Source organism: Plectropomus leopardus, chromosome 7, assembly GCF_026936395.1.
Source record: "Plectropomus leopardus strain MGB_pleo_1.0 chromosome 7, ASM2693639v1, whole genome shotgun sequence".
Lineage (NCBI taxonomy): Eukaryota > Metazoa > Chordata > Actinopteri > Perciformes > Serranidae > Plectropomus > Plectropomus leopardus.
In genome coordinates this window covers 29921288-29941941 of record NC_142182.1, presented here as the reverse complement: position 1 = coordinate 29941941, position 20654 = coordinate 29921288, and the positions used below count along the sequence as shown (strand labels likewise).

At 36.9% G+C, this 20654-nt stretch overlaps 2 protein-coding genes across 3 annotated transcripts in view; one reads left to right on the top strand and one right to left on the bottom strand.

Annotated features, from left to right (window-relative positions):
• Window positions 1-217: 217 nt before the first annotated feature.
• On the top strand, window positions 218-12967 carry nat10 (N-acetyltransferase 10). 2 transcript variants are annotated; one of them, XM_042496745.2, is made up of 29 exons: window positions 218-364; window positions 675-801; window positions 911-1002; window positions 2278-2449; window positions 2553-2675; window positions 2759-2820; window positions 2915-3029; window positions 3424-3531; window positions 3678-3811; window positions 3895-3988; window positions 4073-4171; window positions 4924-5060; window positions 5922-6046; window positions 6276-6426; window positions 6675-6771; window positions 6883-6999; window positions 9021-9122; window positions 9212-9286; window positions 9379-9495; window positions 9644-9777; window positions 9860-9908; window positions 10003-10099; window positions 10192-10299; window positions 10382-10554; window positions 10646-10765; window positions 10885-10983; window positions 11586-11659; window positions 11768-11848; window positions 11935-12967. In XM_042496745.2, the coding sequence occupies exons 2-29, from the start codon at window positions 688-690 to the stop codon at window positions 12074-12076; spliced, it is 3111 nt and encodes a 1036-aa protein (XP_042352679.1). In that variant the 5' UTR covers window positions 218-364; window positions 675-687; the 3' UTR covers window positions 12077-12967. The 2 variants fall into 2 exon arrangements, with proteins under 2 accessions (XP_042352679.1, XP_042352678.1); XM_042496744.2 differs by having other exon boundaries at window positions 308-466.
• mapda (N6-Methyl-AMP deaminase) overlaps window positions 12294-20654 on the bottom strand; it is a 28994-nt gene continuing 20633 nt past the window's right edge. Inside the window, exon 10 of the mRNA XM_088080433.1 lies at window positions 12294-12659. Coding sequence (XP_087936559.1) covers window positions 12468-12659 — 192 coding nt within the window. The 3' untranslated portion in view covers window positions 12294-12467. The remainder of the gene's footprint in view (window positions 12660-20654) is intronic.

Sequence of the window (20654 nt, the reverse complement as noted above, 5' to 3'; positions counted from 1 at the left end):
ATTTAAAGATAGTCTTTCTATAAGATATTAGAAATACTGTAAAGTGGCAATCACAATTTCCCCCAAACCATGGTTACAAATGTGCTTTCTTTGACCATCCAATCAGTTTAAATCCTTAAACATTTGAGCCAGTGTCACATCGGAATAAGGAAACAGCAAAACATTCCCATTTGATCATTTATTACCACTTTACTTATTGATACTCTTGCTTTAACAGTAACTTAAACGACTGACCGACTATCAAGTTAACCGCAGAAAAACAACTCACCCTGGCAGGCTAAATTCGGGGCTAAGCACGTTGAGACGCAACGTCGCGCAGTTTTGACGTCACACCCGGGGGTCCTCCATGAACGGATGTCTCCACGTGAGTGTATCAACAGCATGATATTTAGCATGTAAATTCAGCTCTCGACTTGCTGCAACTACGTGAAGACTGAACAAAAAAACAGTTTGTGCTCATCAGAAGGTACTTTAAAACGCCGAATGTTCAAAACGACGCTTTAGTTCAACGTTTCTGCATCCTGCGCTAGATCTTAGTTTGCTGTAACGCGTTTGTTTTGGCTGCATGTTAGCTGCAGTCAGTCCTGCCTCACTTTGACAACATTTTGTGTGTGTTACTGCACCGCTTATGTCGCATTGTATCTAAAGTTTGCTTGTTTTCTGAACTCTCTCAGCTGCAATAAGACGATGGCGACAGTCCGCAAGAAGGTCGACAACCGGATCCGAGTCCAGATCGAGAATGGAGTCGCTCTGCAGCATCGGACCATATTTGTGGTGGTGGGAGATCGAGGGAGAGATCAGGTACTCCTTCACAGCCAGTAACCCCAGAAAAATGCACTACTTTCATTTTATACAATACAATTCTTCTTACATTTGATATTAAAAGCAATGAAACTTGCGTCTGATCCAGGTTGTCATTCTGCATCACATGCTGTCTAAAGCTGCAGTCAGAGCGAGACCCTCTGTGCTGTGGTGCTACAAGAAAGACTTGGGCTTCAGCAGGTGAGTGTGCTTTCACTGATTTCTTTTTTTTTTTAAAGTGTCATGCACAGAGACATATGCCCAATCTTCGTGGTTTTACTGGCCGCATTACAATATTGCAATATTATAATAATATCACTCCAAAAATACATGTTATCTTTCTGCACAGTCACCAAACATCATATTCTGCCTTCTATCCCAGGCCCGACAAACACATTCTGCCACAACAAAGGTTCCTCTTCATTTTAGGTCATTTTACAGAAAAGTATATTGTTTATGTCTTTGTATGTAGATCAGTAACTGCACAGTAATAAAAACCCTGTCATTCTCAATTCCTCCTGTGCTACACAGCAGAGTAATTTTAATTAATAATGGTAATTTATTTCAGCCCTTTTTAGCAATTTCCCATAAGGAATGTGCATGATAAAAAACATCGAACAAAAAGGCATCAAAATAAAAATCAAAGCATAAAGAACAAAAAGGTGTAGGATGAAGCTTAAGCTTATGTTTTTCACTTCACATATTCTCATAAGAACAAAAAAACAAACAAACAACACAACAGAAACAACAACAAAAAGGAGAAACTATACCAAAATTCAAAAACACACCATACACAATAATAATCATACCTCTGTTTTTAAGCTCTTTCCTCTGTGTAAACTACACAGTTAAAATTCATTGTCACAACCATGAGATGAGTTAACCCCTCGGGCAGATGTACATCTACTCTTTATGTTTTTCACAACACATCTTTTCTGGACATATATATTTCCCTCAGTTTACACGGGTGTTTTCTAATTTTAACACTTGAAAACCTGAGCAAATCTGCTGGTTTTCTTAAAAAAAAACATGGGAAGTAGACAGTGCGTAACTCAAGAGGAACTGACCCAAAATTAGCAACACATAATAATTCTGTTACATGAATTTAAATAAGTAATTATGATCACCGTAACTATAGTTTCTTCTTTTGCCTTTTTTTCACCAAGATTTTCAAAAATTATTCTCTAAATCTGCTAATTTCTTGAATTTTTTTCTAAATAAATCAAACCAATTTGCTCAGGGTTCAAACATCTTTTGAACGTCATCATAACACAGAGCCAGCAATCACGTCAACCAGGTTTCAAACGGTCAAACAGCCTCGAGATAAAGTTAGGTAGCATATTATTTTTTGCTTTGTACATTATCTGTACATTTTAGGATCCGCTGGATCAGTGTAAACTCTTCTGAGAGATGTATTTGTTAGCCATTTTTCAGATCAAAAAAGAAGTTTTGATTTGTCTTAAATGTCTCAAACAGCAATCGGAAGAAGCGCATGAAACAGCTGCAGAAGAAGATCAAAACCGGCACGTTGAATTTGAATCAGGACGACCCGTTTGAACTCTTCGTCGCTGCAACCAACATCAGATACTGCTACTACAACGAGACACACAAGATCCTGGGAAACACCTACGGCATGTGTGTCTTGCAAGTGAGTTTCTCCTCTTTGGCTGCACACCAGTGCCTCCAAAATATATTAAAAAAAAAAGACGTGATGTAGCAGATACACTCGAGCTTTTGTTTCTGTGCCGCAGGATTTTGAAATGCTCACTCCTAACCTGTTAGCGAGAACAGTTGAGACTGTAGAAGGAGGAGGTTTAGTGGTGATTCTGCTGAGGACGATGAACTCTCTCAAGCAGCTCTACACTATGACTATGGTACGTCTGTAACCCGTTTGTCTCCGCACGCGTCAGAGTCTGTTCGCTTGACTTTGGGATCATTGTCGCTCTTTTTAATCCAGGACGTGCACTCACGATACCGGACCGAGGCTCATCAGGATGTGGTGGGAAGATTCAATGAGAGGTAAGAGCGTCTGTCTTTCATGGAGCGTTGAGCATTTTTAGTCAATGAAAAGACAATTTTGCAATTTTTATACACTTTGTTTCACTGTTTATAGGTTCATTCTGTCGCTTGCGTCCTGCAAAAACTGTGTTGTCATTGATGATCAACTCAACATCCTGCCGATCTCCAGCCACATGGCCAACATCAAGCCCGTTCCCCCAAAGACGCAGGTAACTGCTTTAGAGTAGCAACGATCGGCTGTTCAGAAAACGAATCGAATTCAATTGAGTGAATCTTTATTTTGAAAATCTAAAAACAAAACAAATAAAAGGAAACAAGCCTCACAGCTACGTGCAATAAACAAAAACAAAAAAATCAAAAGAAGGTCCTTATAAAACCTATACATCAATCTCAATAAACAGATGCTGAAGCTACTTAAGTATCACAGGTTAGAAAAGGAGGGTGAAAAAGTACAAAATAATTATTTTTTGTAAATAATTGCCCCGGGCTCTCACGTTTTTTTTCTCACTTCTACGAAGCACTGTGTGGCAGCTGTTTGAGAAGCTGGCTTGCTTGTGTGCTGTATGACCCCTGATTTCTGACCAGCTGTCTCATCCCCGTCAGGAGGACGGCTTATCTCCACGAGAACAGGAGCTGAAGGATCTGAAAGAGTCCCTTCAGGACACTCAGCCTGTGGGCGTGTTGGTGGATCGCTGCAGGACCATGGATCAGGTCAGAAGCTCTCACTGACGAGCCCCTTCACACATTTATCCGGTGTAACTGCTGATGGAATATACTCAGGACAGTGTTTCAGAGAAATTTCTCCTTAATATCAGTCTTTGTAAATGTAAGGTTTCGAGTTTTGTTTTGTCCTCCAGGCTAAAGGAGTGCTGAAGTTCATCGAGGCGATCTCAGAGAAGACTCTGCGGAGCACCGTGGCTCTGACCGCCGCCCGCGGTCGAGGCAAGTCTGCAGCAATGGGCCTGGCCGTCGCTGGAGCTGTGGCTTTTGGGTACAGATTAGTTATATGATATCATATAAATACATCAGTTCAGTCTTACATTTTTGCTAATGATTGCCTGTCATTCTTTACAGCTACTCCAATATCTTTGTCACCTCCCCGAGCCCGGACAACCTCCACACCATGTTTGAGTTCATCTTCAAAGGCTTTGATGCTCTGCAGTATCAGGTACGCCGCCTGAGAGCCTGCTCTGTGTCAGCGACAGTCTGCTCATGCTGTCATCACTTCATATCTCTGGTTTTGCTTTTTTAGGAGCACCTCGACTATGAAATCATCCAGTCTTTGAATCCAGACTTCAACAAAGCCGTGGTGCGCGTGAACATCTTCAAAGAGCACCGGCAGACGATTCAGGTAAACAAGATTAAACCTCCGTTTCCTGTTATTTACAATAGAAAGTGACAAACGGAACAGCGGACATCGCACGGAGGCCACTTAGAGAACCGAGGAAAAGCGGGCGGGGGGTTGAAATAAAACACGCCTGCCCTCAGTGACGTTCAGCCCAACTAACACAGATCGACCACCAGTTGCAGGAGTTGCTCTACACCACTTTTTACAAATGATCAGAAATACATATAAGTAAAGTAAAACCTGCAGAGGCCTCTCTGTGAGCTGAAGGCGTCCTCTGCAGATGGTTTTTAATACACCCCAGTGGCTTGGTAATTAGCTGCATCAGTTTCTGATTCAATCATTTCTTAATGTGACCTGTATCATGACTCTCATGGATGTTATTTTTTACAGGTTTATGATATCTTGCATAACAGCTATTTTCCCTGTGGATTTACAGATAATGTTCGGAATAAAGAAATCGCACAGTCTGAACAGAACAACAGTAGACGTAAATATCAACGAGCAACCGTCTGCTAATAGTCAAGTAAATCTATATAATAATAATAATAATAATTAAAAAAAATCTTTATTTATATAGCACTTTTCAAGTTTACTCACTTCTAAAAATATTCAAATCCAAAATATCTCAATTGGAACGGCGCTTATCATGGCAGCAGAGATTCCCGAGGGGAAGTGACTGAGGGCAAAGAGAAATTGGACACCTCTCAGAACACATGGATACTCAGATCTAACCTCCCCGTTCATGTGACCGACAGTACATCCACCCGGGTGACGCGGTGAAGCTCGGCCAGGCTGAACTGCTGGTCATTGACGAGGCCGCAGCCATCCCTCTTCCTCTGGTGAAGAACCTGCTGGGGCCGTATCTGGTTTTCATGGCCTCCACCATCAACGGGTCAGTGACAAAGCTGGATGATATTCACATAATAAAATGTCACACTACTTGTGTCTAAATAACATTGTGCACAAGGTTATTTTGAGAAACTGTTTTGAATATTTTGGATTTAGTGGTGCATTGTGCAGGACCTGATGGTTACCGTCAGTAAACAGGATCACCAGTGAAAGTGGATACACTTTTTCTGCGTTTCGCCTGGCTGTATTTGTATTTTTTTCCGTGCTATGTCAGAGCTACGTTTTTGTAAAGATCCAACCTCACCTGTGCGCTGTACCCGGTAACATCACAAACACATGTAAAAAAAAAAAGAAGAAAATTAGAAATGCAGGCAGAGGGATGAATCTCTGCAAATAAACGCACTGCCAGACACTTCTAGTGAGTTAGAATTGATGATTAAGAGGGATTCATTTTTGACTATGCATTGCTTTTGTTTTGTTTTTAGGAAAATACCTTTGTAAACAATTCAATTAGCAGGAGTAATGCAGATTTTTATTTTGCTATTTTGAAGCAGAAGCGCTAATAATGAGATATTTTTCTTTGGGCTGCAAGAAGTGATTATTTTCATTATCATTCTCAATTAATTGTTTGCTATGTAAATTTTCAGAAATTCATGAAAAATCACAATTTCTTTCCCAAACCAATTTTACCTACTAAAATTATTTGTTTTGTTTGCCCAAAACAAAAAAGATATTCAGTCAAGTACAAGAGAAAATAAAGGAAATTTAACTTGAGAAGCTGCAACAAGTGATTAAGAAGAATAAATATAGAAATAGTTAATATTTCTGTCCATTAATAAATCGCCTTATCTCTTCAGCTCCAGCCATTTACATTTCAGACCGATGTCTTCTTTCGTCTCTGCAGGTATGAAGGCACCGGTCGCTCTCTTTCCCTAAAACTGATTCAGCAGTTGAGGCAGCAGAGTGCAGACAGTCAGCAGAGCATGTCGGCAGAGAACCGAAGCAGCAACACAGAGAGGCTGGCAGCAGGTACAAATCTCTGTCGCTTACCCTGTGTGTGTGAATGTGTGTGTGTGTGAGTGTGAGTGTGAGACACACAGAGAGATGTGGAACGTCAGCTCTCTGGCAGGGAAAGAACCAGTGCTGGTGTGGGAGCTGGACTAGCTGGTCTCACCTCTAATCACAGCGCTCAGTCTGCAAGCAAACTGCTGGAGAGGGAAATCAGCCAACTGACATTTTAATCTGTCTTTGTTCACAGCTCGCTCTCTCCACGAGGTCTCTCTCCACGAGTCCATCCGGTATGCTCCGGGGGACGCTGTAGAGAAGTGGCTGAATGACCTGCTCTGTCTGGACTGCCTGAACATACCAAGGCTCATTTCTGGCTGCCCACTTCCACAGACTTGTGACCTGTATCCTTGAAACAGCTAAAAAGACTTTAAGTATCCTCTGGTTATGTAGAGTATGTCTTTATACAAAGAGGAAAAACACCAAGTAAACAATAAAAAAAATATTAAGACAGAAAATACATCTAAAATTTAACACGCATACAATGTAAAATAAAATAATATAAATTTCAAATTTGTACAAACATGATACAAAACATGAGCAAAACAAGTCGCAGTTCCTTCTGCATTTGTCCTTAACCCACGCTGTCCAGATATTATGTGAACAGAGACACGCTGTTCTGTTACCACAAAGCATCCGAGGCCTTCCTGCAGAGGCTGATGGCCCTCTACGTGGCATCGCACTACAAGGTGATATTGATAGTTTGTTTTCTTGTAACAGCTTTTTTTCACAGTTTCCGACACACACTGTTGTCATTCTTGTGTTCACTCACTGACTTAAATGTTTCCTTTGGGATGCAGAATTCTCCAAATGACCTGCAGATGTTGTCTGATGCTCCTGCCCATCACCTCTTCTGTCTGCTTCCACCTGTTCCTCCCACACAGAACGCACTGCCTGAGGTCCTCGCTGTGGTGCAGGTCAGACGCCACTGATGAAACGCTCTCATTTATGTTTTTTTAATGGCCACAGTAGCCATGGCTATCCCATGCATCTGATTTTTTAAATGTGTTTTTTATTGCATATTATGACATTTTTTATGACACACTTTTTAGTCATATTTTTTTATGGCATACTCTTTTCTGATTTTTGGACATTTTTATTACATACTTTACCATGAGATTTTTTATGACATACTAAAGTAAGACTTTTTTGGGAAATTTTCTATGACACACTTTACTGTTGTTTTTTTTTTTTTTGGAAAATTTTCTGTTGTACTATAGTATGGGTTTTCTTGGACACTGTTATGACATATGATATTTTTATGATTTTTGATTTTTTAAAAATGGAATCTCTACTATGACTTTTTGGGACATTTATATATCCAGATGTACTATGACTATTTTTTGTCATTTTTAAAGGAATACTACTTTGTGCTGTTTGGACATTTTTTATGACGTACTATACTATGATTTTTGGGGAAATTTGTATGATACTGTGACTCTTGGATATTTTTTGACATGATATACTATGACTTTTCTTGGACATTGTTACGACATACTATTCTATGGTAGTTTTATGATGGAGTATGCTATGACTTTCTTTTTTAAAAAGTTTTTTTTTTTTTTACGTTTTTATGATATACTAAGACTTTTATGACACACTTTTCTATGACATTTTGTATCGCACACTACACTATGACTTTATTTTTTTGTCATTTTATACTACAGCATACTATACTGTGATATTTTATGACATACTATAACATCCATTTTTTAAATACTATACTATGACATTATGAATATTATTATGACATTCTATGACTTTTTTGAACATTTTTATTATACCATTTTTCATGACGCAATAACTTAAAAAAAATCCTTTATGACATACCGTGCTATAACTTTTTTGTGACATTTTTACTTTTCATTTTTACTTTTTACTTTACTGTTTTTCATGACAGTTTTCTATGACTCCTTTGGGCATTTTAATGGCATGCTATATTATGACTTTTTAGAACAAGTTTTTTTTTAGATTTTATGACATAGTATATCATGACATTTTTTAAAAACTTTATGACATATGACATTTTTAATGAAATACTATGATTATTTGGACATTTTTCTGACATGCCGTACGACTGAATCTTTTTTGTCATTTTATTAGGACATGCTATACTATAACATTTTTTTACAACATACTTTACTTTGACATTTATGACATACTATATTAGGATTTTTTATGACATACCTTACTTTACTTTTTTATAACATGACTATGACTTTTTTTGGATAGTTTTATGACATACTATATTCTGATTTTTTGGGGACTTTTTTATGACATACTATACTATCATATTTTTAATGACATACTTTACTACAGAATTTTTTAAGGACTATTCTTTTACTTTTTTGGATCTTTTTATGACATACTATACTGTGACATTGTTTGGACATTTTCATGACATACCATACTGTGACTTTTGGGGATTTTTAAAAAAATACTTTACTGTGACCTCATTATGACATTGGACATTCTGACATTTATTAACATTATGACATGCTATACTGTTACCTTATTTTGGACATTTTTGTTGACATACTTTACTATTATTTTTGTTTTGGACATTTTTATGACTTAAACTATGGTTTTATGACATACTATACTGTATTTTTTTCATGACTATACTATGACTGTTTTTTGTCATTTTTTAAGACCTACTATACAGTGACTTTTTTGGCTTACAATATAATATCATTTTTCATGACATCTTTTGTGACATAGCATCCCATTACTATTTTTATGGCATACTATACTATGACATTTTTATGACATACTTCACCATGGTGCTCTTGCTTTCTTTTTCTGACTATAGTATGACTTTTTTTAATGACATACTATCCCATCATTTTTTTGCCCCAGATATTTCTGATTTTGTCTTTATTTTCTTTTGGTATGTCTGACTTGCCTTACCGTATGTTTTTTTTGTTTGTTTCCTCAGGTTTGTCTGGAGGGAGAAATATCTCGACAGTCCATCCTAAACAGTCTGTCCAGAGGAAAGAAGGCCTCTGGTGACCTCATTCCCTGGACGGTGTCAGAACAGGTACACACTGGTCACAAAGCATTGACAAAATCATAAGAGCTCATGTTTCTGTAGTGCAAACATAAAATCCTCCGCTCTTTTCCTTGTAGTTCCAAGACCCAGAGTTTGGCAGCCTCTCTGGAGGCAGAGTGGTGCGAATAGCTGTCAACCCAGACTACCAAGGAGTAAGATCTTGCAATGGTCTGAGCATGTTTTTCCATTTTTTAAAATTAATCTTGATGTATTGTAGGTGACTGGTTTTCAATCTGTCCACCAGATGGGCTACGGCTCGAGAGCTCTCCAGCTGCTGCAGATGTATTATGAGGGCAAGTTTCCCACCATAGATGAGAGCACACACTCAAACCACAATGAGATCACCTCCGTCAGCAGTGAGGTAATACCATTAAATGAATTCAGCTACTTTTGAAAGACAGTTACTCATATGAAGCGTAACCTGTGTAACAATACAATTTAGAGAATAGATCAGGCAGATTAAAGACACCTGTGTGACAGGAGCCCTGTCGTTGTCTCTTGTTGTCCAGGCTGTCAGTCTGCTGGAGGAGGTGATCACTCCTCGGAAGGAGCTCCCTCCTCTGCTGCTGAAGCTGAGCGAGAGGAGAGCAGAGAGACTCGACTATTTAGGAGTTTCCTATGGCCTTACCGCAAAGCTGCTCAAGTGAGTTTTCTTGAATATGGAGAAGGAAATGACGGGTTGTTATATTTCTGCAGATTTAGAAAAACTCTTTTCTACCCGACAGGTTCTGGAAGAAAGCAGGTTATACTCCAGTCTATTTAAGACAAACCCCTGTAAGTATATTAAAAAAACACATTTTTTTGATTGTTTCTGTACATCGTGCCATTGTCACATGCAGTAATTATTGCTGTGTGTGTTTTTCTCTAGAATGACCTGACAGGTGAGCACTCTTGCGTAATGCTGAAGGAGTTGAACACAGATGAAGCCTCAGAGCAGAGCCAGTGGCTGTCTGCCTTCTGGAAAGGTGAAGCTCCGTGACTTTTCCTGTACTCAAGATCTGTTTTTTTCTTTTTTTTGACTTAAGTCTGACTGAACAGTTGTTTCTGTTTTCCACAGATTTCCGCCGGCGCTTCCTGTCCCTCCTCTCCTACCAGTTCAGCCGCTTCCATCCGAGCCTGTCACTCAGCATCCTGCAGAACAAGATGTCCAAGGAGACGACGAGCAGTAAGACTTTTCTACTGACTAACCTGATCCGATTTACTCTGCGTCTCACAGGCACGATCTGACTTGTCTTTGACCTTCGCAGCTCTCACTAGCTCCGAGCTGGCATTCCATTTCAGCCCTTACGACCTCAAACGTCTGGAGTTGTATTCGAGGAGCATGGTGGACTACCACCTCATCATGGACCTGATCCCAACAGTAGCTCGCATGTATTTCGTCAAGCAGCTTGGTGATGTATCTCTCTCAGCCGCGCAGTGTGTAAGTTTGCCCACTGGTTATGGTCTTGGTTGTTTCTTCGTCCTGAAGTATCAACTTTCATGTGATAACTGATGATTTTGTTCTTTTCTAGGCGTTACTGCTGGGTATAGGGTTACAGCACAAGTCAGTAGAACAGCTAGAAAAAGAAATTGAACTCCCAAGCTCGCAGCTCATGGGACTCTTCAACCGTCTGATCCGTAAATTTGTGCAAGTAAGTTCAGTCTTCTCCAGTCATCATTCATTTGAAAAACATGACATAAAGAAAATGCAATAAAAGCTGCCTTTAAGACTATTGCAACAACATTAATGCCCTAAATGTAACTATCCTAGGTCTTCACCAGCATCCAAGAAAAGGCTATTGAGGCACAGATGGCAACCACTAAAGACGTCTCCATGGAGCCGACTGTCAGAAGCCTGAATGACGATCTGGTATGTGATCAACAATTTAGATGGTCAGTTTATTGTTAAAGTCATTTATCAAGAAAAATGCAAAAAGAAATTGCTGGTTTCAGCTTCATAGGTGAGAATGAGTTGCTTTAGGGCTCGGTCACACACTGGCAAAGTTAACACTGGCGAATATCCGTCACCCTATCACTTTCATGAAATGCTAACGAAGCACAAACATCATTTCGCAGGGGATGGTCACTCACCTGCGTTGCATTGGCTAATGTGTGACTATGTCATTAATTGTAAATTAAATATTTCTGAATCTGTTTGTCAGGATAAAATAGTAATTTAAAGATGTCATCCTGATCCCTGGCAAATTACAGTGTTACCTTGTTTTATACAATTCTGCCATTTTTATAGACCTAACAGTTAATGTGTTAATTATATTTCCAGGTAAAGTGGAAACAGACAACTTTTTTTAACACTCGTAATGCCGACGGTATAATTATGAAGTAAATGCTGATTGCACGATGTAATAATGACATGTTAAGGCAAAAAATACTTTTCCACTTTAAGGAAAAAATCGTAACATCCATTCAAATTGATGATATTTTTTCAAGAAAAAAAAAATCTGTTCCCTACAGAATGAAGCAGCTAAGGAGTTTGAGGAGAGACACAAGCAGGACGTGGAGAAAGTGAAAGAAATGGACATGGAGGAGTGAGTATGAGGTTTTGGTGGAGTGGCCTTGGTCATTATTTGTGTGTAGCATTTTGAATTAAAGGGCTATATTTACTCTATAAGTAATAATTGCCTCTGTATCTACAGGTACAGAATCCGTGGAGATGATGAGGAATGGGACCAGGTGTTGAAGAAAGCAGGGAACACAGCCATCGTCAGCATCAAGAGGTGAACTGACATTAAGGATCTTTGGTTAAAGTGTGGTTTTATGGCTGTTGTAGAAACATGTTTGTAACAATGTCCTACTCTGACAGTGACAAGAAGAGGAAGTTGGATGCGGACGCCAAAGCAAGCAATGGGACTCCAGAGCACGGAAAACTAAAAAAGAAAGAAATGCCACACAGCAAATTTAAGAAAAACAAGGACAAACGTGGAAAATTTGGAAAGAGGCCGTGATTGTAAATAGATGTTGACAGGACTTTGTGTGTGGGCGAAAAGTAGGATCAGTATGATCTCAAAATCCAACAACTTTGGATAATCTTGGATGGACACTTGCAAATACTGGAGAGAACCCAAAAGACTTGATATCCTTTGAGTTTTTTTTTTTTAATCTTTAGCAAAGTCTTTTTAAAAAATCTGTTCTCCATATCAGCCGAAAATAACACACTTGCACTTGCTCGAAATGGGTGTCATTTAATATCAGTTATTTCAATAATTTTCACATGATTTTAAGTATTCCCTTTTAGTTGATGTCATGAATTACACAGAGACTTGTAAAATGTTAATGAAAACACTTTTAAAACTGAAGACTGAGGTATATGATTGGCTATCAGTTCCACTGAACAGGTCACTTGAATACCTGAGGCTGTATGTAAGTCCACTTCTGTTTGAGCTGCTGTTTCACAGTATCTGGTGCAAAGATACAGTCTATGGCCTGCTGGGACAGTTTCCATATGGCTTCACGACTGAGACCAAACGTAGAGGCTGCCAACTGATATTCCTGAGACAAGTCTGTACTGAAGACTCCCTTATCATCAGTCTGTAGAATAAAAAAAGAACAGAAGTCATTTATGCTAAACTTTTTGGTTTTTTTAAAGTATAGTATTCCAGTTAAGTTTCAGTTAAAAAAGTCAAAGCACAGCATACCATAGAAAGTAATTAAAGTCATAATATAGTGTCATAGCAGTGTTATAGCATGTCCTCCAAAATGGCATTTTTCATGAATCTTGAAAAATTGCCATAACATTGTATGTTTTCAGAAATCATGACAAAAAACTTGAGTACAATATGTCATCCAAAATCATAAAAGAATCATATTAAAATATGTCGACTAAAAATCATAAAAAAGTCATAGTACTGTTTTTGTTGTTTGAAAAAAGGTTAAAAAAGTGATCGCTCCAAAAGCTGAAAAAAGTCATAGAAGAGCATGTTGAAATCGTTTATATAATAGCCTTTTAAAAAAACTCTCCAAAATGTCAATATCTGGAGCGTTTTAAACCAAAGCATAATATGATGAAAAAAGACATACTAAAGCACAGGTGAAAATGGTCAAAAACTTGATCTCTCCAAATACCCAAAAAAGGCGTAGAACTGCATGTTGAGGCCGTTTATAGTATAGCCTGTTGAAAACACTGTTCAAAAAGTCAATATTTTGAGCGATTTAGACCAAAGTATAGTTTGCTGAAATAACATTCTATAGCACAGGCAAAAATGGTCCAAAAAGTGATGGCTCCAAATGCAGAAACAAGTCAAATTACATAATTTTGAGACCGCTTATAGTATAGCCTGTTGAAAAATCTTTCCAAAAATCAATATTTTGAAAGATTTAGACGAAAATATAGTTTGCCGAAAAAAGACATACTATTGCACAGGGAAAAATGGTCCAAAAAGTGATCGCTCCAAATGCCGAAACAAGTCATAGAACATCATGTTGAGGCTGTTTATACTATAGCCTGTTGAAAAATCTGCCCAAAAAGTCAATATTTTGAGAGATTTAGACCAAAATACAGTTTGCCGAAAAAAGACATACTATAGCACAGGCAAAAATTGCCAAAAATAAGATGGCTCCATATGCCGAAAAAAGTCAAAGAATAGCATGGTGAGGCCGTTTATGGTATAGCCTGTTGAAAAATATTTCCAAAAAGACAATATTTTGAAAGATTTAGACCAAAGTACAGTCTGCCTAAAAAAGACATACTATAGCACAGGGAAAAATGGTCCAAAAAGTGATGGCTCCAAATGCTGAAAAAAGTCATAGTACATAATTTTGAGACGGTTTATAGTGTAGCCTGTTGAAAAATCTGCCCAAAAAGTCAACATTTTGAGAGATTTAGACCAAAGTACAGTCTGCCGAAAACAGACATACAAAAGCACAGGGAAAAATGGTCCAAAAAGTGATGGCTCCAAATGCCGAAAAAAGTCATAGAACAGCAATGTGAGGCCGTTTATAGTATAGCCTGTTGAAAAATCTGCCCAAAAAGTCAATATTTTTAGAGATTTAGACGAAAATATAGTTTGCCAAAAAAAGACATACTATAGCACAGGGAAAAATCGTCCAAAAAGTGATCGCACCAAATGCCGAAAAAAGTCATAGTATATAATTTTGAGACCGTTTATAGTATAGCCTGTTGAAAAATCTTTCCAAAAACTCAATATTTTAAGAGATTTATGTCAAAGTACAGTTTGCCGAAAAAAGACATACTATAGCACAGGCAAAAATGGTCCAAAAAGTGATCGCTCCAAATGCAGAAACAAGTCATAGTACATAATTTTGAGACCGTTTATAGTATAGCCTGTTGAAAAATCTGCCCAAAAAGTCAACATTTTGAGAGATTTAGACCAAAATACAGTTTGCCGAAAAAAGACATACTATAGCACAGGCAAAAACTGCCAAAAAAGTGATGGCTCCAAATGCAGAAAAAAGTCATAAAACAGCAATGTGAGGCCGTTTATAGTATAGCCTGTTGAAAAATCTTTCCAAAAAGTCAACATTTTGAGAGATTTAGACCAAAATACAGTCTGCCGAAAAAAGACATACTATAGCACAGGCAAAAATGGTCCAAAAAGTGATCGCTCCAAATGCTGAAAAAAGTCATAGAACAGGATGATGAGGCCGTTTATAGTATAGCCTGTTGAAAAATCTTTCCAAAAAGTCAATATTTTTCGAGATTTAGACGAAAATATAGTTTGCCAAAAAAAGACATACTATAGCACAGGCAAAAATTGCCAAAACGTGATGGCTCCAAATGCAGAAAAAAGTCATAAAACAGCAATGTGAGACCCTTGATAGTATAGCCTGTTGAAAAATCTGCCCAAAAAGCCAACATTTTGAGAGATTTAGAACAAAGTACAGTCTGCCTAAAAAAGACATACTATAGCACAGGGAAAAATGGTCCAAAAAGTGATGGCTCCAAATGCTGAAAAAAGTCATAGAACAGCATGTTGAGTGTGTTTATAGTATAGCCCGTTGAAAAATCTACTCAAAAAGTCAACATTTTCAGAGATTTAGACAAAAATATAGTTTGCCGAAAAAAGACATACTATAGCACAGGCAAAAATTGCCAAAAAAGTGATGGCTCCAAATGCTGAAAAAAGTCATAGTACATAATTTTGAGACAGTTTATAGTATAGCCTGTTGAAAAATCTTTCCAAAAAGTCAACATTTTGAGAGATTTAGACCAAAATATAGTTTACCGAAAAAAGACATACTATAGCACAGGGAAAATTGGTCCAAAAAGTGATCGCTCCAAATACAGAAAAAAGTCATAGTACATAATTTTGAGACCGTTTATAGTATAGCCTGTTGAAAAATCTACCCAAAAAGTCAATATTTTCAGAGATTTAGACCAAAATATAGTTCGCCGAAAAAAGACATACTATAGCACAGGCAAAAATGGTCCAAAAAGTGATTGCTCCAAATGCTGAAAAAAGTCAAAAGACAGCATGTTGAGTCTGTTTATAGTATAGCCTGTTGAAAAATCTTTCCAAAAAGTCAATATTTTTAGAGATTTAGACAAAAATATAGTTTGCCAAAAAAAGACATACTATAGCACAGGCAAAAATGGTCCAAAAAGTGATTGCTCCAAATGCTGAAAAAAGTCATACAACAGCATGTTGAGTGTGTTTATAGTATAGCCTGTTGAAAAATCTTTCCAAAAAGTCAACATTTTGAGAGATTTAGACCAAAGTACAGTTTGCTGAAAAAAGACATACCATAGCACAGGGAAAAATTGCCAAAAAAGTGATGGCTCCAAATGCAGAAAAAAGTCATAGTACATAATTTTGAGACAGTTTATAGTATAGCCTGTTGAAAAATCTGCCCAAAGTCAACATTTTGAGAGATTTAGACCAAAATATAGTTTACCGAAAAAAGACATACAAAAGCACAGGGAAAATTGGTCCAAAAAGTGATCGCTCCAAATACAGAAAAAAGTCATAGTACATAATTTTGAGACCGTTTATAGTATAGCCTGTTGAAAAATCTACCCAAAAAGTCAATATTTTCAGAGATTTAGACCAAAATATAGTTTGCCAAAAAGACATACTATAGCACAGGGAAAAATGGTCCAAAAAGTGATCGCTCCAAATGCTGAAAAAGTCATAGAACAGCATGTTGAGTCTGTTTATAGTATAGCCTGTTGAAAAATCTTTCCAAAAAGTCAATATTTTTCGAGATTTAGACGAAAATATAGTTTGCCGAAAAAAGACATACTATAGCACAGGCAAAAATTGCCAAAAAGTGATGGCTCCAAATGCAGAAAAAAGTCATAGTACATAATTTTGAGACCGTTTATAGTATAGCCTGTTGAAAAATCTTTCCAAAAAGTCTATATTTTCAGAGATTTAGACCAAAGTACAGTCTGCCGAAAAAAGACATACTATAGCACAGGGAAAAATGGTCCAAAAAGTGATCGCACCAAATGCCGAAAAAAGTCATAGTACATAATTTTGAGACCGTTTATAGTATAGCCTGTTGAAAAATCTTTCCAAAAAGTTAATATTTTGAGAGATTTAGACAAAAATATAGTTTGCAGAAAAAAGACATACTATAGCACAGGCAAAAATGGTCCAAAAAGTGATTGCTCCAAATGCTGAAAAAAGTCATACAACAGCATGTTGAGTGTGTTTATAGTATAGCCTGTTGAAAAATCTACTCAAAAAGTCAATATTTTCAGAGATTTAGACCAAAGTACAGTCTGCCGAAAAAAGACATACTATAGCACAGGCAAAAATTGCCAAAAAGTGATGGCTCCAAATGCTGAAAAAGTCATAGTACATAATTTTGAGACAGTTTATAGTATAGCCTGTTGAAAAATCTGCCCAAAAGTCAATATTTTGAGAGATTTAGACGAAAATATAGTTTGCCGAAAAAAGACATACTATAGCACAGGCAAAAATGGTCCAAAACGTGATCGCTCCAAATGCTGAAAAAAGTCATAGAACAGCATGATGAGGCTGTTTATAGTGTAGCCTGTTGAAAAATCTTTCCAAAAAGTCAATATTTTTCGAGATTTAGACGAAAATATAGTTTGCCAAAAAAAGACATACCATAGCACAGGGAAAAATTGCCAAAACGTGATGGCTCCAAATGCAGAAAAAAGTCATAAAACAGCAATGTGAGACCCTTGATAATATAGCCTGTTGAAAAATCTGCCCAAAAAGTCAACATTTTGAGAGATTTAGACCAAAGTACAGTCTGCCTAAAAAAGACGTACTATAGCACAGGCAAAAATGGTCCAAAAAGTGATGGCTCCAAATGCTGAAAAAAGTCATACAACAGCATGTTGAGTCTGTTTATAGTATAGCCTGTTGAAAAATCTACTCAAAAAGTCAATATTTTTAGAGATTTAGATGAAAATATAGTTTGCCGAAAAAAGACATACTATAGCACAGGGAAAAATTGCCAAAAAACTGATGGCTCCAAATGCAGAAAAAGTCATAGTACATAATTTTGAGACCGTTTATAGTATAGCCTGTTGAAAAATCTGCACAAAAAAATCAATATTTTCAGAGATTTAGACGAAAATATAGTTTGCTGAAAAAAGACATACTATAGCACAGGCAAAAATTGCCAAAAAAGTGATGGCTCCAAATGCTGAAAAAAGTCATAGTACATAATTTTGAGACAGTTTATAGTATAGCCTGTTGAAAAATCTGCCCAAAAAGTCAATATTTTGAGAGATTTAGACCAAAATATAGTTCGCCGAAAAAAGACATACTATAGCACAGGCAAAAATGGTCCAAAACGTGATCGCTCCAAATGCTGAAAAAAGTCATAGAACAGCATGATGAGGCTGTTTATAGTGTAGCCTGTTGAAAAATCTTTCCAAAAAGTCAATATTTTTAGAGATTTAGACGAAAATATAGTTTGCCAAAAAAAGACATACTATAGCACAGGGAAAAATTGCCAAAAAAGTGATGGCTCCAAATGCTGAAAAAAGTCAAAAAACAGCAATGTGAGACCCTTGATAATATAGCCTGTTGAAAAATCTGCCCAAAAAGTCAACATTTTCAGAGATTTAGACCAAAGTACAGTCTGCCGAAAAAAGACATACTATAGCACAGGCAAAAATGGTTCAAAAAGTGATTGCTCCAAATGCTGAAAAAAGTCATAGAACAGCATGTTGAGTGTGTTTATAGTATAGCCCGTTGAAAAATCTACTCAAAAAGTCAACATTTTCAGAGATTTAGACCAAAATATAGTTTGCCGAAAAAAGACATACCATAGCACAGGGAAAAATTGCCAAAAAAGTGATCGCTCCAAATGCAGAAAAAAGTCATAGTACATAATTTTGAGACCGTTTATAGTATAGCCTGTTGAAAAATCTGCCCAAAAAGTCAACATTTTGAGAGATTTAGACCAAAATACAGTTTGCCGAAAAAAGACATACAAAAGCACAGGGAAAATTGGTCCAAAAAGTGATCGCACCAAATGCTGAAAAAAGTCATAGTACATAATTTTGAGACCGCTTATAGTATAGCCTGTTGAAAAATCTTTCCAAAAAGTCAATATTTTGAGAGATTTAGACCAAAATATAGTTTGCCAAAAAAAGACATACTATAGCACAGGCAAAAATGGTCCAAAAAGTGATTGCTTCAAATGCTGAAAAAAGTCATAGAACAGAATGTTGAGGCCGTTATAGCATAGCCTGTTGAAAAATCTTTCCAAAAAGTCTATATTTTCAGAGATTTAGACCAAAGTACAGTCTGCCGAAAAAAGACATACTATAGCACAGGGAAAAATGGCCAAAAAAGTGATGGCTCCAAATGCAGAAAAAAGTCATAGTACATAATTTTGAGACAGTTTATAGTATAGCCTGTTGAAAAATCTTTCCAAAAAGTCAACATTTTGAGAGATTTAGACCAAAATATAGTTTACCGAAAAAAGACATACAAAAGCACAGGGAAAATGGTCCAAAAAGTGATCGCACCAAATGCCGAAAAAAGTCATAGTACATAATTTTGAGACCGTTTATAATATAGCCTGTTGAAAAATCTACCCAAAAAGTCAACATTTTGAGAGATTTAGACGAAAATATAGTTTGCCGAAAAAAGACATACTATAGCACAGGCAAAAATGGTCCAAAAAGTGATGGCTCCAAATGCTGGAAAAAGTCATAGAACAGCATGTTGAGGCCGTTTATAGTATAGCCTGTTGAAAAATCTTTCCAAAAAGTCAATATTTTTCGAGATTTAGACGAAAATATAGTTTGCCGAAAAAAGACATACTATAGCACAGGCAAAAATTGCCAAAAAGTGATGGCTCCAAATGCAGAAAAAAGTCATAGTACATAATTTTGAGACCGTTTATAGTATAGCCTGTTGAAAAATCTGCCCAAAAAGTCAATATTTTCAGAGATTTAGACCAAAGTACAGTCTGCTGAAAAAAGACATACTATAGCACAGGGAAAAATGGTCCAAAAAGTGATCGCACCAAATGCCGAAAAAAGTCATAGTATATAATTTTGAGACCGTTTATAGTATAGCCTGTTGAAAAATCTGCCCAAAAAGTCAACATTTTGAGAGATTTAGACCAACGTATAGTCTGCCGAAAAAAGACATACTATAGCACAGGGAAAAATGGTCCAAAAAGTGATCGCACCAAATGCCGAAAAAAGTCATAGTACATAATTTTGAGACCGTTTATAGTATAGCCTGTTGAAAAATCTTTCCAAAAAGTCAATATTTTGAGAGATTTAGACGAAAATATAGTTTGCAGAAAAAAGACATACTATAGCACAGGCAAAAATGGTCCAAAAAGTGATTGCTCCAAATGCTGAAAAAAGTCATACAACAGCATGTTGAGTGTGTTTATAGTATAGCCTGTTGAAAAATCTTTCCAAAAAGTCAATATTTTCAGAGATTTAGACCAAAATATAGCTTGCCGAAAAAAGACATACTATAGCACAGGCAAACATTGCCAAAAAAGTGATGGCTCCAAATGCAGAAAAAAGTCATAGTACATAATTTTGAGACAGTTTATAGTATAGCCTGTTGAAAAATCTGCCCAAAAAGTCAATATTTTGAGAGATTTAGACCAAAATATAGTTCGCCGAAAAAAGACATACTATAGCACAGGCAAAAATGGTCCAAAACGTGATCGCTCCAAATGCTGAAAAAAGTCATAGAACAGCATGATGAGGCTGTTTATAGTGTAGCCTGTTGAAAAATCGTTCCAAAAAGTCAACATTTTGAGAGATTTAGACGAAAATATAGTTTGCCGAAAAAAGACATACTATAGCACAGGCAAAAATTGCCAAAACGTGATGGCTCCAAATGCAGAAAAAAGTCATAAAACAGCAATGTGAGACCCTTGATAGTATAGCCTGTTGAAAAATCTGCCCAAAAAGCCAACATTTTGAGAGATTTAGACCAAAGTACAGTCTGCCTAAAAAAGACATACTATAGCACAGGGAAAAATGGTCCAAAAAGTGATGGCTCCAAATGCTGAAAAAAGTCATAGAACAGCATGTTGAGTGTGTTTATAGTATAGCCCGTTGAAAAATCTACTCAAAAAGTCAATATTTTGAGAGAC

What these genes read in the sequence shown, in the direction of transcription:
- nat10 (XM_042496745.2), top strand. Translation starts at nt 688, where the DNA reads ATGGCGACAGTCCGCAAGAAGGTCGACAACCGGATCCGAGTCCAGATC. An exon ending in GAGATCGAGGGAGAGATCAG is followed by an intron (nt 802 to 910) that starts GTACTCCTTCAC and finishes CGTCTGATCCAG; the next exon opens with GTTGTCATTCTGCATCACAT. An exon ending in GCTGTCTGCCTTCTGGAAAG is followed by an intron (nt 10,100 to 10,191) that starts GTGAAGCTCCGT and finishes TGTTTTCCACAG; the next exon opens with ATTTCCGCCGGCGCTTCCTG.